The 15,046-nt window shown below is 38.1% G+C and overlaps 1 protein-coding gene across 3 annotated transcripts in view; it reads left to right on the plus strand.

Moving 5' to 3' along the window:
• Positions 1 to 15,046, plus strand: part of SUCLG2 (succinate-CoA ligase GDP-forming subunit beta) — a 292,876-nt gene that overhangs the window by 147,008 nt on the left and 130,822 nt on the right. For all 3 annotated transcript variants that reach the window (XM_054480754.2, XM_054480755.2, XM_063661853.1), the window contains exon 7: positions 8,503 to 8,599. In XM_054480754.2, coding sequence (XP_054336729.1) covers positions 8,503 to 8,599 — 97 coding nt within the window. The remainder of the gene's footprint in view (positions 1 to 8,502; positions 8,600 to 15,046) is intronic.

Genomic DNA, 15,046 nt, shown 5'->3' on the forward strand with positions numbered 1-15,046 from the left:
TTGTTTTATAATTTTTTCCTCCAGCTGTTTATGATGAAGAAAAATATTTCCCTGATGTTTTAAAAGAGGATGTTTATGATGTGTCTTTGAATGTATTTTGGTATGTGTGTGCATGTGTATTGCATGTGGACACATACACTTTATGATAGATGGTAATCTCTATTTTTTCTGTAGCATTGCTGATACTTAGCCACCTGGCAGGTGTGTGATAGAGCTCATTTCGAACTTTAGTTTCATCATCTATAAAATGGGAATGAGGACAACTCCTGAGAGGCTTATTGTGGGGATTCAGTAGAATAATGTGTAAAAGTCCTTATTGTACCGCTCCATAAAGGTCTGTTCTTATTGGTATTAATATTAATAATACATGTTATTTAGCTAATTGCTATTCTTTCATAGCTAATGGGCATTTGAGATGAATATTGATGGCATAAAGTTGATATTTTATTGAGAATAGCTTAAAATATGCCAATTTTATAATAATATCCCTTGGCTTCGAAGACCAAAACATTGGCCTCAGAGCTGTTGAGGGACAGAATCTGTCTTAGCATCGTCCCCTGCTCTGCTATTGTTCCAGCCCATGGCACCTGATTATGTGTCTAGCGGGGCAAGCTTCCTAGTCCCACACCTAAATCAGATAAACTTACTTTTTCCTTCCTCTGCTACTCAGAGAGGCCACCTTAATGGCCCTAGATTGTGTATATGTGTGAGTGTGTGTATGTTTTCTGGCCTGGAGCTTTATGAAAAGGTTACAGAGTATGTCCTTTAATTTGGTTGGGCAGCACTATTCCCATAAGACAGTAGATGATGCACTCTTTTCTTTCTGTCTTGTCTTTTTCTTTTGATTGACTCTCTCTGGAAGTTTAATGGCAATGGTAGGCAAGTCAAAGAGGGGTAAAACAGAATAAGGTTTTAAAAAATATATATGCTTAAATGAAGGGAAACCACTTACTTGAAAATGAATAAAGGCTCACTTTGAAAGCAAAAGATTGAAGATGGTAGAATGGAACAGGGTCATCTGGAACTAAACCTTAGGATGAGAGAGAAAGGGCCAGGATTCGATGGACAGTTAGAGGAACTAACTGCCGTTTCTGAGACTAGCAGAGAGATGCCAGGAAAGTGATCTGTTGAAAGGAAGATACTGGAAGATTCCTGAATATGTGCTACAGTGGTTGGTTTCACCTCCTGAGAATGAGGATACCAGCTACATTAGCCATTCATTTGATGTTTATTAAGGGGCTTCTCCTGTAGCAGTGGTGGTCACCAAGAGCCCGTTTTCCATACAGCCACTGTTGTCTAGCTGCACTGTCTGGCAGTCAGCTCCAGAGTTGCACAGTGACCCTGTCTGCCTCCTCCATATCACTTTGGACATCTGTATTTCTCTTATTTATTTGCAGTCACCTTTGCTAGATCCTAATCTTTACCACGGCAGGGACTTTGTCAATCCTACTCACTGCTGTGTTGCCAGCAGCTGGCAAAGTGCTTGGCATCTATTTTTATTGCCCAAGAAACATTTGTTATGTGCATGACTAGGTGAAACAACACTTCTAGGTGTCCACTTTGAAGAAGTTCCTAGAGACTCAGCAATAGGTGGCTTTTCATGGCAGAAAAATAAATCTGGAATGGGCAAAATCTGCTGACCACATATTTAAAAGCTCAGGAGGTGAACATAATAGAGAGTTCTAGAGAAGTTAATAACAGTATAATGTACATCACAAGATACTCCCCCCCTCACTACATATTATATGAGAAAATTAAGAGTTATTTACAGCTCTTAAATGGCTTATTCTTGTTTTCCTGGTACCTGAAACACTCTAGGTTTTAAATGAGTTACCTATGGAAGGAAGATGAATATGTGAGAACTGAGGGGTCAGTAAGTGGCCATATTGTCAGTATACCTTTGAATTAATTTATCGAGGAAAGGAAATAAAATGTTTTAATTCTTTTTTTTTTCTTTTTTCACTGCTAACTCCATGAAAGGCTTTAAATCTTCATTTTCTCAGAAGCTTGGAATGAGCACTGATAGGGTGCTACTCAGTCTGCTGTGCCTTGGAGAAAAGAGACAATGAAAAATAACCATTGTTCCTCAGGGGCTCACAGACCGGTAGACATCTGCCTGTTGGCTGAGAGGATACAGGAAGAGGGATGGATAAAGGAATGTGAAGGAGAGAGTGGGGGAGGGGGGCGGCAGGCAGAGAGAGAGAGGTTGATCTTAGCTATAGACATGTTGGAAGTTGTTCATCTAGGGACACCTGAGTGTATTTCTACAGTAGAAGGGATATATGGCTTGGGAGCTCAGGGAAAGCTGTGCATTAGAGTTGTAGGCTTGGGAATCTCTGCTTTATGGGGCTTGCTCAAGCTGTGGGGATTAGTGAAATGCTCTAGAGGGCCAGTGTACAATGAGCAGATGGGACAGTGTAGGAGGGAAAACATTTAAACAATCATCAATGATCTTTTCCTAAAGAAATAGTATCTTAGAGGTCCCTTAGGTTCAACGTGACTTTGAAAGTTAAGTTACTTAATTTTCATCTAGGATGTGGTTTAGGCATTTGGAGGTACCTCACTCATGGTTGAATATCATATAAAATGATAGTCTTGTAAAATTATTAATATCTTTCCTGTGACTCACGCCTGTTATCTCTAAAATGTGATTAATATTAGACATAACAAAAATAAAGATGATATTTTACTTTACATAAAAATGACCAGTATTTGTTCCCAAACAAAGTCTATTTCTGTGAGAATTTGTTGAAAAATGTTAAGACATAGGAAAGCTTAATATAGTAGTTCCCCCTTATCTGTGGAGGATACATTCCAAGACCTCCAGTGGATGCCTGAAGCTTACCTACTACCAAACCCTATATATACTCTTTTTTTCTGGATATTCTAGATATTTATACTTAGGATAAATTTTGACTTGTAAATTAGGTACAGTAAGATATTAACAACAGTATAAAATAGAACAATAGCAATATACTGTAATAAAAGTGATTTGAATAGGGTCTCTTTCTCAAAATATCTCGTTGTACTGTACTCACTCTTCTTGCAATGATGTGAGATGATGCAATGTCTACATGATAAGACGTGGGGTGAGTGATGTGAGCACTGCAATGTAGCATTGGGCTACTCATGACCTCCTGGCAATACTTCGTGAGGGACATCTACTTTGGATGATCCTGGATCATCAAACCATGGGTGTCAATGGCTGGATGTCAGGAACAGATGATGTCAATGGTCAGGGATCCTGGATAGCTGAACACGTATGTTTATTGCGGCACTATTCACAATAGCAAAGACTTGGAACCAGCCCAAATGTCCAACAATGATTGACTGGATTAAGAAAATGTGGCACATATACACCATGGAATACTATGTAGCCATAAAAAATGATGAGTTCATGTCCTTTGTAGGGACATGGATGAAATTGGAAATCATCATTCTCAGTAAACTATCACAAGGACAAAAAACCAAACACCGCATGTTCTCACTCATAGTTGGGAATTGAACAATGAGAACACATGGACACAGGAAGGGGAACATCACACTCTGGGGACTGTTGGGGGGAGGGGGGAGGGATAGCATTAGGAGATATACCTAATTTTTAAAAATTGCTTAACAGACAAAATAACAGTTGATGGCAAAAGTGCAGAAAAACTTTTTGTACACAGTGATTATGAGCTGAGAAATAGATGGCAGTAGTAAGCGACTGACTGCAAGTTGACCAGGAGAATGTTTTCTTTGACCTGTGCTTATTTTTAACATTTGTAGAAAGCGGGAATGCTAATCTCAACTTGCCACATGCCGTGCCATTCCCTGTTACACCTGGTCACACACATTCTGTCTGCCTAGCCCTTATAACCATTTAGTGAATAGCCTCTGGAATAAGACATCTTACAAGGGTTTGTCATTGTGAGATCTACAAGGGAGAACCAGCCTGGTTTGGAGATGTCTCCAAGATTAAATTATGTTTTAGTCTTGCTCAAAAAAATTATAGTCTGGCTTTGCACGACAGTAAAAATTAAAACAGAAAATATCCCCAAAATGCTGTGCTAATGTATAATTACAATGGGATTAATGTGCAGAAAATGCAGTCTTGTACTAAGCAAAGTTGGTGTAGGCTTAAGAAGTTCTGAAACAATTTAAGTGTGTATCTGTGGATGAATGGATAAACAAAATGTGGCATGTACTCTAATGGAACTTTATTGAACCTTGTAAAAGAAGATTCTGACACATACTGCAGTATGGATGGGGCTTGAGGACATTATGCTAAGTGAAATAAGCCAGTTACAAAAAGACAAACACTGGATGATTCCACAGGTATCTAGTGTGTATATATATATGCATATCTTTTATTTTATGTATGTATGTATATAGAGATCTCTAATATCTATATATATCTGGTATCTATATATATATCTATACATATTATCTATATACATATATATGGAGATATATATGGAGAGGTATATATGTGTGTGTATATATATATAGAGGGGTGTGTGTGTGTGTGTGAAAATATATATATATGGAGATGGAGAGAGAGGCAGAGAGAGAGATGCTATCTAGAATAGTCAAATTTATAGACACAAAGTAGAATGATGTTGCCAGAGGCAGCGAGAAGAGAAGAACGGGAGTTTGTTTAGCGATACAGAGTGTGAGGGAAGAGGAAGTTCTAGAAATTGGTTGCATAACAATGTGAATGTACCAACTTGACCCTGCAGAACTGTGTAGACACTTAAAAATGGTTGAGATATGGTGAATTTTATGTTTTGTATATTTTATCAAAATTTTTAAAAAAGGAAGTTTTGAAGTAACTGGATTAGATTATACATATATATATATATATATATGTACCCAGAAGTTATTTCTATTATGTAGTCCCCACTTGGAATTGAATTAATCTTTAATTCAACCAATATTTATCGAGTGTTGACTCTTCAGAGGTTGTATCACTACAGTGGATGCCAAGGTGCCCAGGATACATAAGATGCCTGCCCCATGCAACTCACATTGCAAGCTCACATTGATGACCTAGAAAACCCCCTAAAACACAAAAAATATTCAGCAATGAAGTATTTGCTGGCTTTGCACTTTAACTCAAATTTTATTTGGATTAAAAAAATGGAAGAAATTATAAAGAATACTAGAAAAAATAATGGGAGAATTTTAAAAAGTACTCTCAGAATGGGACTAGCCTTTTAAAAGTCTGATACAAAGCCAGAAGCCATATAAGAGCGACATTATTATGAAATTTCAATGTGGCAAAAGTAACAAAAGCATGTTCAAAAGGTAAATGTTAAAGGGGCTGAGGCAAGAGGATTGCCTGAGACCAGGAATTTAAGAGCAGCCTGGGTAACATAGCGAGACCCCCATCTCTAGAAAAAATAAAAATAAAAAAATTAGCTGAGCCTAATGGCATGTGCCTGTAGTCCAGCTATTTGAAAGGCTGAGGTGGGAGGATCATCTGAGCCCAGGAGTTCAAAGCTGCAGTGAGCCGTGATTATGCCAGTACACTCCAGTCTAGGTGACAAAGCAAGACTGTCTTGTACACACACACACACACACACACACTCACACTCTTCCTATAAATTAAGAAGAGACCAAAATCTCAACAGAAAAACAGGCAAAATTCACAGAAAAAAAAAATAAGATGTCTGTTAAACTCATAGAATAATGCGCAAACTCATCCATAATAAAATAAATTCATAGTAAAACTATATGTGAGTGTACTCATCTGTTCTTACGCTGATAATAGACATTCCAGAGACTGGATAATTTATGACGGAAAGAGGTTTAATTTACTTACAGTTCCACATGGCTGGGGAAGCCTTACAATCATGGTGGAAGACGAAGGAAGAGTGAAGGGACTTCTTACCTGGTGGCAGGCAAGAGAGCTTGTGCAGGGGAACCCCGCTTTATAAAACCACCAGATCTCGTGAGACTTACTCTCAGGAGAACAGCATGAGAAAATCCAGTCCCCATGATTCAATTACCTTCCACTGGGTCCCTCCCGCAACACGTGAGAATTATTACAATTCAAGGTAAGATTTGGGTGGGGACACAGAGCCCAACCATATCAGTGAGATACCCTTTTTCACCTAACACACTGGCAAAGATACAAATGGCTAATGATTGTGAATTGGAAAATAGTGTCTCTGGTAATTTTCTCTTTTTAGGAGTGGAAATCAGGTACAGCTTCTATCAAGAACAATTTAGGCCGGGCGTGGTGGCTCATGCCTGTAATCCCAGCACTTTGGGAGGCTGAGGCGGGCAGATCACGAGGTCAGGAGATCGAAACCATCCTAGCCAACATGGTGAAAACCCGTCTCTACTAAAATACAAAAAATTAGCCAGGCTTGGTGGCACACCTGTAGTCCTAGCTACTCGGGAGGCTGAGGCAGGGGAATTGCTTGAACCCGGGAGGTGGAGGTTGCAGTGAGCTGAGATCGCGCCATTCATTGCACTCCAGGCTGGCAACAGAGCAAGATTCGGCCTCAAAAAAAAAAAAAAAAAAAAAAAAAGAACAATTTAACAGAATCTTTTGATGTTGATGTTTAAAATGGCTACATTCCTTTTTGCTTCACTCTGTGTAATTTATCCTACAAATGTTTAATCACGTGTATGTTAAATATACAGAGATAAATAAGGCAGTGCTGTAATGTCAAGCTATTAGAAACAATGCAGCTTGTCATTATTTAAGTGGAAGGTTAAAGGAATTATAGCATATCAATACAGTAAGATATTATTTAGTCAATTAAAAGGATATGATTGATCTACCTGCGTTGCTGATGAAGTGTCTCTAAAAATTTGTTAAGAGGCATAAGAACAAGTTTGCTTTATTAAGACAGATGAAGGAGGAATGCGTACTGTCTTAGGCATAGACTGTCTCTCAGATGAAGGCTAAATTTATGAGTTGGCTGCCACTGGGGGCCTGTGTGGTTGAGTGGTACAATCAGGGAAAACCCTTAAGTTCTTTGGGAATTTGTATCATATACATGTATTATCTACCTATACAAATATTTAATATTAAAAATATTTAATCATACTCATTATGTGGGGTCATTTATATCTACTAGCCCTCAAATTTGGATTTAAAAACGTTTGTAGGTGGACCTAAAATCCATTAAGATAGCATGAATTAAATCTGAAGTTCTTCAGTCAAATCTGGAACCACTTGCAATATTTACACCAGTGGGGATTTACTTCAGGGATGTGTTTCATAGGTGTTGCAAGAGCTGAGTAGTTTAAGAGTGGGCAGAAAGGCAACCTAGAGCACATCCAACCGCATGCTCCAGGAACAAAAATGAGGCAGTGGTGTTACTGGACCTTGGATACAGAAGCTAGAACCCTGGTGGGCTTCTCCAGTGGGAGCAAGAGCCAGAGGAGGAGGCACTACCCAGATAGAAAGAGAGGAGTGGAAGTACCCTGGCTCTTCCCTTCTTCCCACCTCCATCTCTCACCACTGCTTGCCATTGGCTGACCCCAGCTGGAAACCGGCTGACCCAGGAACCTAGAAAACTCAGCCTATGAGTCACCTTCCCTGATATACAGAGTAGAGTTGGAGAACTGAAAATGGATCTGCTGCAAATAATCCAAGGCTGGCACAATGAGTGAAATGTGGCAGTGGGAAAACTTTGGCTTGGAAAATGGAGCCGGGAATGAGACTGATAACTAATTCTTCTCCACGATCGACCCTCTTGCTCTGTGCATCACATGCTCCTTTCTTTATTTACAGGAGCTTTCCAGGGTAGGGGCATGGCTCATTCATGTTCTTATTTCAAGCGGCAGCTCACAAGATACCAGCTTGCTGTGTCATAGGCAGTGAGGAGATGTGGTTGAAAAGAATGAATGAATGAATGAGTGAATTTCAAGCAGAGTGAGAAAAATGAAGTCAGGGCATAACAGGGCGACCTTGGATATTCTTGCCCTTTGTGGTTAATGCCTTTGGGACAAGCTATTTTCAGTTTGAACTGTGCTGTTCAGTAACTACACTATTAAGCACTTTCATCTTCCTGTTTTGCAACAATTTTCATTAGACACTCAGTAATTGTTGTTTCACAGATTATGGGTTGGATTGATGAATATAATAACTGTTTTATTTCAGCACAATAAGGAAAACCTAGTCATTATAAACTCTCAAAATCATGTTTACCTTTTACTTAAATGGAGCTTGTTTGTATTAATGATTATAGTTTATATTGCAGCATAACTCTGCTAATAGAGACATGATAATTTACAAAAAGATTAACAACATTTTAGGCTGTACTGAAAATATTTTGTTTTCTTGATAATGGTCTCTTCTGGTGTCTGGAGGAGAGTTGAGCAATTGCTTTTAATGAATAGCAGTGGAAATTAAAATAATTATGCTTTTCTGTTTTTCCCTTCAGTAAACCTAACTGAAAATAAAGACATAACTTGCTATTTTTAAGGTTTCATTAATCCAGCAAAATAAATTTTCCTTTACTGCTTTGGTGTAATTCCATTTCACTTGATCACATTTAGGCTGCAGATCAAATTACGAAGCTGTATAATCTCTTCCTGAAAATTGATGCTACTCAGGTGGAAGTGAATCCCTTTGGTGAAACTCCAGAAGGACAAGGTAAAAAAAAATAAAAAAGAATTGAGAAAACAAATGAATGTATTATAATTATCTACGCAAACTATAAATTGCACAAAAGACTGTAGCAGCAGCTTTGCATAAATTTCTTTCAGTAATTTAATTTCTGCCATAGTTTCAAATGCTCCCATGATGCAGTTGAACATTTCAGCACTTAGGTTTGTTTGTAGCCAAATGCCAAGCCTCTAAGGAACCTACTACTTGTTTTACTTAAAAACATTCAGGCTTGGTGTGGTGGCTCATGCCTGTAATCCCAGCACTTTGGGAGGACAAGGCAGGAGGATCACTTGAGGCCAAGACTTTGAGACTAGCCTGGGTAACATATTGAGACCCTGTCTCTACAAAAAAATAAAAATAAAAATAATAATAATAATAAATAATAATAAATTAAAAGGAGAGAAACATTCGTTCACCTCTTTCTCTCCACCTTATTTTTTTAGGCCCATCACTGCTGCTACTAAGGTAAAGATTTGTGTAGAAATGGGAGCCACACACTTGGGTATAATGAAGGCATATGCCTTTATGGAACTGGAACTTTTTGAATGTCTTTAGTTTGCCTAAATCTGTATATAATTTCACTTTGTGTTCTGGGCTGGATTTATATCACCTTGGTAAAGCCCCAAGTCCCCCCCAGTTGAACTCTTTCACCTTACTTCGAGAGCAGTTTCTGCTTCAGGCAGGAGGAGGTGGCATTTTTGTGGTGAAGGTTTCTCCTATCCATCAGGTAGTTGTAGAGTATAAATAACTGTTTTATATATCAGTACCTACCACCACTGCACTGTTTCTTGCATACAGCAAATATTCCATAAGTTCTTATTAATTTGATAGCAAAAGCTTGTGAATGTGTGTGTGATAAGGGGTAAAGTGGAGTTCCACACACACATTCACAAGCTTTTGCTGTCAAAACAGTGGAATGGCAGGTGGATAGGATAGGGATACCAGACTGTAAACCCCATGAACATTTTCTTTTTTAATACATTTCACCTCCAGTGTCTTGCATGTTGTCTAGCATGTTACAGTCAGTAAATAGGAATTTGCATTGAATTGTTAACTGGGGTGAATCATTATGTGTAAACACATCAACTTTTGGACCAAGGCAGATGAGACAATATTTTCTCCTTAGCACATTTCAGAGATTCTGTAGCTAGACTCAGAGAAACTACACTGTCATTTCCTTGGAACCCAGAGAGGCCTAAGTATAAATTCTGTATCTGCCATGTTTTGGCTACGGATCTGGGCAAGTTACTTAGCCTGCCTAAGTTTCAGGTCTTTTTTTTTTTTCAATCAAATAAGTGGTAGAAATGATGCCTAGCTCATAGAGTGTTGTGAAATAAGATGAGATCATATATGAGTATGCATGCAGTGTCAGATACAAAATAGGCTAGTCCCTAACATTCATAAAATGAAATTCCACTTCTCAGGTAGTCTCAGAGTAGCCCAGGAATATTATAGATTTCAGACGAGAACAAGCAAAGATTTTATGTTTAGGAAGCCATTGAAAATAATACATTTCATGATTTATACAGATGACCATCCGATAGAAATCTGTGCTTGGTCATTTATAAACAAGCTACCTTTATTCATAAATATTTTTTTGAAAGTTGCTATGGCTGTAAAATCGTGAGTATTTTATAAAGCTAAGAAAGGAAGGGGAAGAAGCTGTTTCTTGAGCTTATATGCCAGGCACTGTGATAAGCTTATACATATATTCTTTCATATTGTTTACCACACCCTTGAAAAATTAGGAGTTGTTATCCCCATTTTATAGAGGATTGAGAAACCATTGTGACTGTCCCAGGGGCTAGTCAGAAGTTACAAAAGCTGGGATTTGAACCCATGTCCCTCTGAGTCCAGCATGCATGTTGATTCTGATACTCCAGATTCAACTGCAGCTACCTGCCTTTTGTACTTTCTCCCATTTAAACTACTTATTTGCTTTCATGTACATGACCTAGAAGTAGTCTCCAGTTTGGCAGGGAATACCAGTCAGAATTCATGTTGATGATTAAATCCAAGAAATGAACGAGAAGGTTTAACAGAAGTTCTTAAAGGTCATATATTGCTTTTTAAACTAGTATACACAAGCAGCCTGGTTGCTTTGTATTAAGAAAAATGGAAATTCAGCTGTAGCTATGGAGTGGGATAAAAATGGCTGCAATACATTTTTTATTCAACCCTTTAGGAAGCAGTCACAAGCTGTGTTCTGGCTTCAGGGAACAGGGGTATGGGAACCTTTTCTTAGAGTGTGTTTACAAAACGTCATGAGTCTGAAGTTTGGTTTTTAATTATTAAGAGAATGGAAGAGTCTTGAGTTTTTTTTTTAAGGGACTCATCATAAAACATTATATACAGTTCATTAAAACATAAGTCTTATGTGATATTTTTAAGAGCAAAATTATCTTGTTATTAATTTGTTCATTGTACCATAAAAGTTCAGCAATTGAATTATAATCACAATTAAATGAGTATGTTGGTTTATAACTCTAATGAGCAGTAGTCAAATTAAACCCAATTAGGAAATGGTGATTAATGACCAAATGTACAAATTGATCTTCATCATTATCACAATCCCCTCAAGCTATCTTTTATTTAGAAGCTGTAAAAGCAGTCATTTATATTTTAGCAATATTAATAATCTTAATATTTATAATCTGAGTATTTGTTAGTTCTGTTTAGATCAGTAGTAGCAGAACATTTCATGTTGAAATTTCCACATTGAAACTTTGATTTAATAATTATTCTTTAAATTTAAAAGTTTAAGGAGCTCAGCATCACATTGTACCAGCTCTTTTTTGTTGTTGTTGTTTCTTTTCCTTTTTCTTTCTTTTTTTTTTTTTTTGAGACAGGGTCTCACTCTATCGCCAAGGCCGGAGTGCAGTGGTACAGCCTCAGCTCACTGCAACCTCCACCTCCCGAGTTCTAGTGATTCTCCTACCTCAGCCTCCCGAGTATCTGGGATTACAGGTGCCCGCCACCGCGCCCAGCTAATCTTTGTATTTTTAGTGGAGATGGGGTTTCACCACGTTGGCCAGGCTCGTCTCGAACTCCTGACCTCAGGTGATCCGCCCACCTCGGCCTCCTGAAGTGTTGGGATTACAGGTATGATCCACTGTGCCTGGCCTGTACCCACCTCTTTGTAGGAAAATTTTTTTGACCTTCCATTGGTCAGTGCTATTTTTAATAATTCAGGTTATTGTTCATATATTTGTACAACAAGTGATGCCGTGTTGAGTGAAGAACAAGGGCCTTGATAACATCTATGCTGCTAAGTCACCCATAGGGAATTTTTGACATGGAGAAAGAACTGCAGTCCAAGAGCTCATTTTTCCTATGTGATTAATAATCTGATTCAAAAAATATAATTTGACACTACTAACTGCAATGTAGTTTAGTGACTCTTAGCTAGGATTATAATGGTTGCTAATGACAGAAACCTATATTAGCTTTGTTTTTGTTAAAAAGTTGTATTCCTGTAACAGGGAAGTCTAAGGTGTGGACTGGCTTAAGTCCTGAGGAGAATCAGGGATTTGCTGGTTCTCCAGCCCTGCTTGCCTCCAAATTGGCTTCTTTCTCAGCCAGGCTTTCAGAAGCTGGCAGCAAAGATGGCTCCCAGTGCTCCATAACTCTCCCTCAGCAGCCCCATAAATCCCTTCAGATGATTCTCATTGGCCCTGCTTGGGTCACATGTCTATGCCCATGCCAGCCACTGAGCAAGAATCACATGGTATAGGAGACATAAAGTTTCTTAATGGAAGAAGGGATACTGAGTCAAAACATGCCTACCAGAAAGATGCAACCTTATTGAAACAAAAATAAACTGTTACTTAGTCGATAGAAATTATCGTTATTTTCCTTATTTGTCCAAATGCAGTGCCAATTCGTTCATTAATTCTGCAGCCAAGCAAGAAGCAATGTTTTATCATTATTTGTTTATTTGTCTACCTGCCCATTCATGTATTCATTCGTTCATTTTGCTAGCCACTGTGAAATTTCATGTCATATTTCTTCCCACCTTCAGCCAGCTCTATCTGTACACAGACTCCTTTTTCTGATGTCTTTATGGCAAGTTGTACTCCATGGGAAGGGTGGGCATTTTGTCCCCCGGGGAACATTTTTAAAACTTGGAGGCTATGCTACTGGCATGTATAATGCTAAACTACAATGCACAGGATGGTCCCTGTTCACAGAGAATGACCTCACCCAATCTGTCCATAGTCTAGAGGTTAACAATTCTTGCTTTAGGGCATCTTCATCAGTTGGAAGCTGAAATTCATTCATTGGGCCAAAGGAATGAGATCCAATTTGAAGCAGTGACTATCTGGCTAAGATTCCATGAGAATTAAAGCTGGGTGATCCACAGTTAACTGGCACATCAAATTCCTTTCTTTCTTCAGATTGATTTCCCTAAATAACCACCCTGTTGCTTCTTGTTAGCAAGTGCCCATGTTGTTGGTGGGTGTTTCTCTGTTTCTCTCTTTATACACAAGAGTCTATTTTCAAGAATATTTTCAGTTCTCTACCTCCCCCAACCCCCCTACCCACCCCATATCTATTTTCTCTTTCCACAGCCACTAAAAAAAAGTTCTAAAAAGTATACAACTCTCAGAACATCAATATGTAATGGGAAGTGGGACTAATTTGAAAGTATCAGCATTTTAAGGCCATTTTGGCAAGGCGTGTTTCAATAGTACATTATGGTTATTTATCACAAATCAAACGCAGTACCTTGCTTGAAGACAGATTATTTTTCAAACTAATTATGATAGTCTTATTTCCTGCTGTTTTTATGTTCCTTTTATGTGTAAGTTTCCCCTCCGAAATGTATTTTTCTTTTGTTTAATTCTGTGACACATTCTTCTGTTAAAATTCTAGGGTCAGAGGTCTCTAACTGCCAGTCATGTTTTCCACCGAGATTGTTGAATTAGCAGCTCACAGAATCTCACACCACTAAACAAAACAACAAAACACCCTGTGCATATAAGTACCACAGCTTTCTTTGATATTTGTTCAGAAGGAAAATTCATTTGTATAATCTATCAAGCATGTAACAATGTGCTTTTGATGGTGAAAATTGTTTTATAAATATTAATAGGTATGTTTCTTTCACCCACTTTGTGTAAAAAGTGGCCTTTGTTCAAGATGAATTTTCTTTAGAATTGAGTTTCATTAATGTGACACTGAAAATCTTAAGGTCTGGACCAAGCTCAGCACCTCTGAAAATGCATTTTGTATTGTTTGTTGTTTTATTAAATGAGAAAGCTAAGGGTTTAAGCAGGCAAGTTTATTTTATTGCCCTGCTGTTGACATAGACATCAATCCATTTTTAACACATCAGTTCAAGAAGTGCATTTAGAAGGGTCTTACAAGGGGAAATAAGCATGTAAGAGTCAGTTAGTATTCAAGGATTAATCTACTCCTTTTGTGTAGCCACAGGTTTTTATTTATTTTGTTTGTTATTTTACTTTTTTTTTTGGTTTTCATGTTAATAGAATGCACTTTTTCTAAGTTTCTCCTTCACTGTAAAATGTGATACCTGTGTATCTATCACTTGGTTCACACAAGTGGATACAAGTGTGAGAATTGTGACTTAGCAGGGATTGGCAAACTTTTTCTGTCAAGGACCAGTTAGTAAATATTTGGGGGTTTGCGGGCCATACAGTCTCTATTGCAACTACTCACCTCTGCTTTTGTCTTGGGAAGGCAGCCATAGGCAGTATGAACGAGGCTGTGTTCCAATCTGTTATCCATAAAAATAGGGCTGGCTTGAGGGTCTTAGTTTGCTACCCTTGGCTTAGATCTTCATTTGGAGCTGTTCTGTACCAATCTTTAGCCTTGGCCTTATGCACAGGTGTGATATTATTTGAGAGTCACCAACAGCCTGTTTTACCCTTATCTTTTAGCCAAAAATCTTGTTTTCTACTATTTATAATGCCTAAAATGCCAACTATCAGTATTCTTCCTTTGGGAAAATTCTTATTTATTCAGAAGATGGCTTTTTATTGAAAACCATGGGTAACCTGTACATATGTAAACTATGGTAGACATTTGCTTAGATTTGCTCTAAACAGAAATCTCAGATTATAAAGGAACAGATAATTTTTATTGTTAGGAAGAGAGGAGAGTTCTGTAGCCTGGGCTACAATAATGGGAAGCTCTTAAGTATAAAAAAGCATGTGCATATAAGAGGGTGGTGTGGTCATCTAATGACTTGCTAGGACCCGCTGTCTAGGAAGCTAAGTGCTTTGCATACAATCTCTCCTACCACCAACACCTAGAGTAGAACATACTCTGATCCCCATTGTATAGACAAGGCTTGGGTTTAAGAGAGGTTAATGTACTGAGGGATAGATGGCTAGGAAGTGCCAAGAGTTGTCATTTATACCCTGATATTTTTGATGCCAGTCTATATTAAGTGGTCAAGTTCAAGGA

The sequence above is a fragment of the Pongo pygmaeus genome, chromosome 2, assembly GCF_028885625.2.
Source record: "Pongo pygmaeus isolate AG05252 chromosome 2, NHGRI_mPonPyg2-v2.0_pri, whole genome shotgun sequence".
Lineage (NCBI taxonomy): Eukaryota > Metazoa > Chordata > Mammalia > Primates > Hominidae > Pongo > Pongo pygmaeus.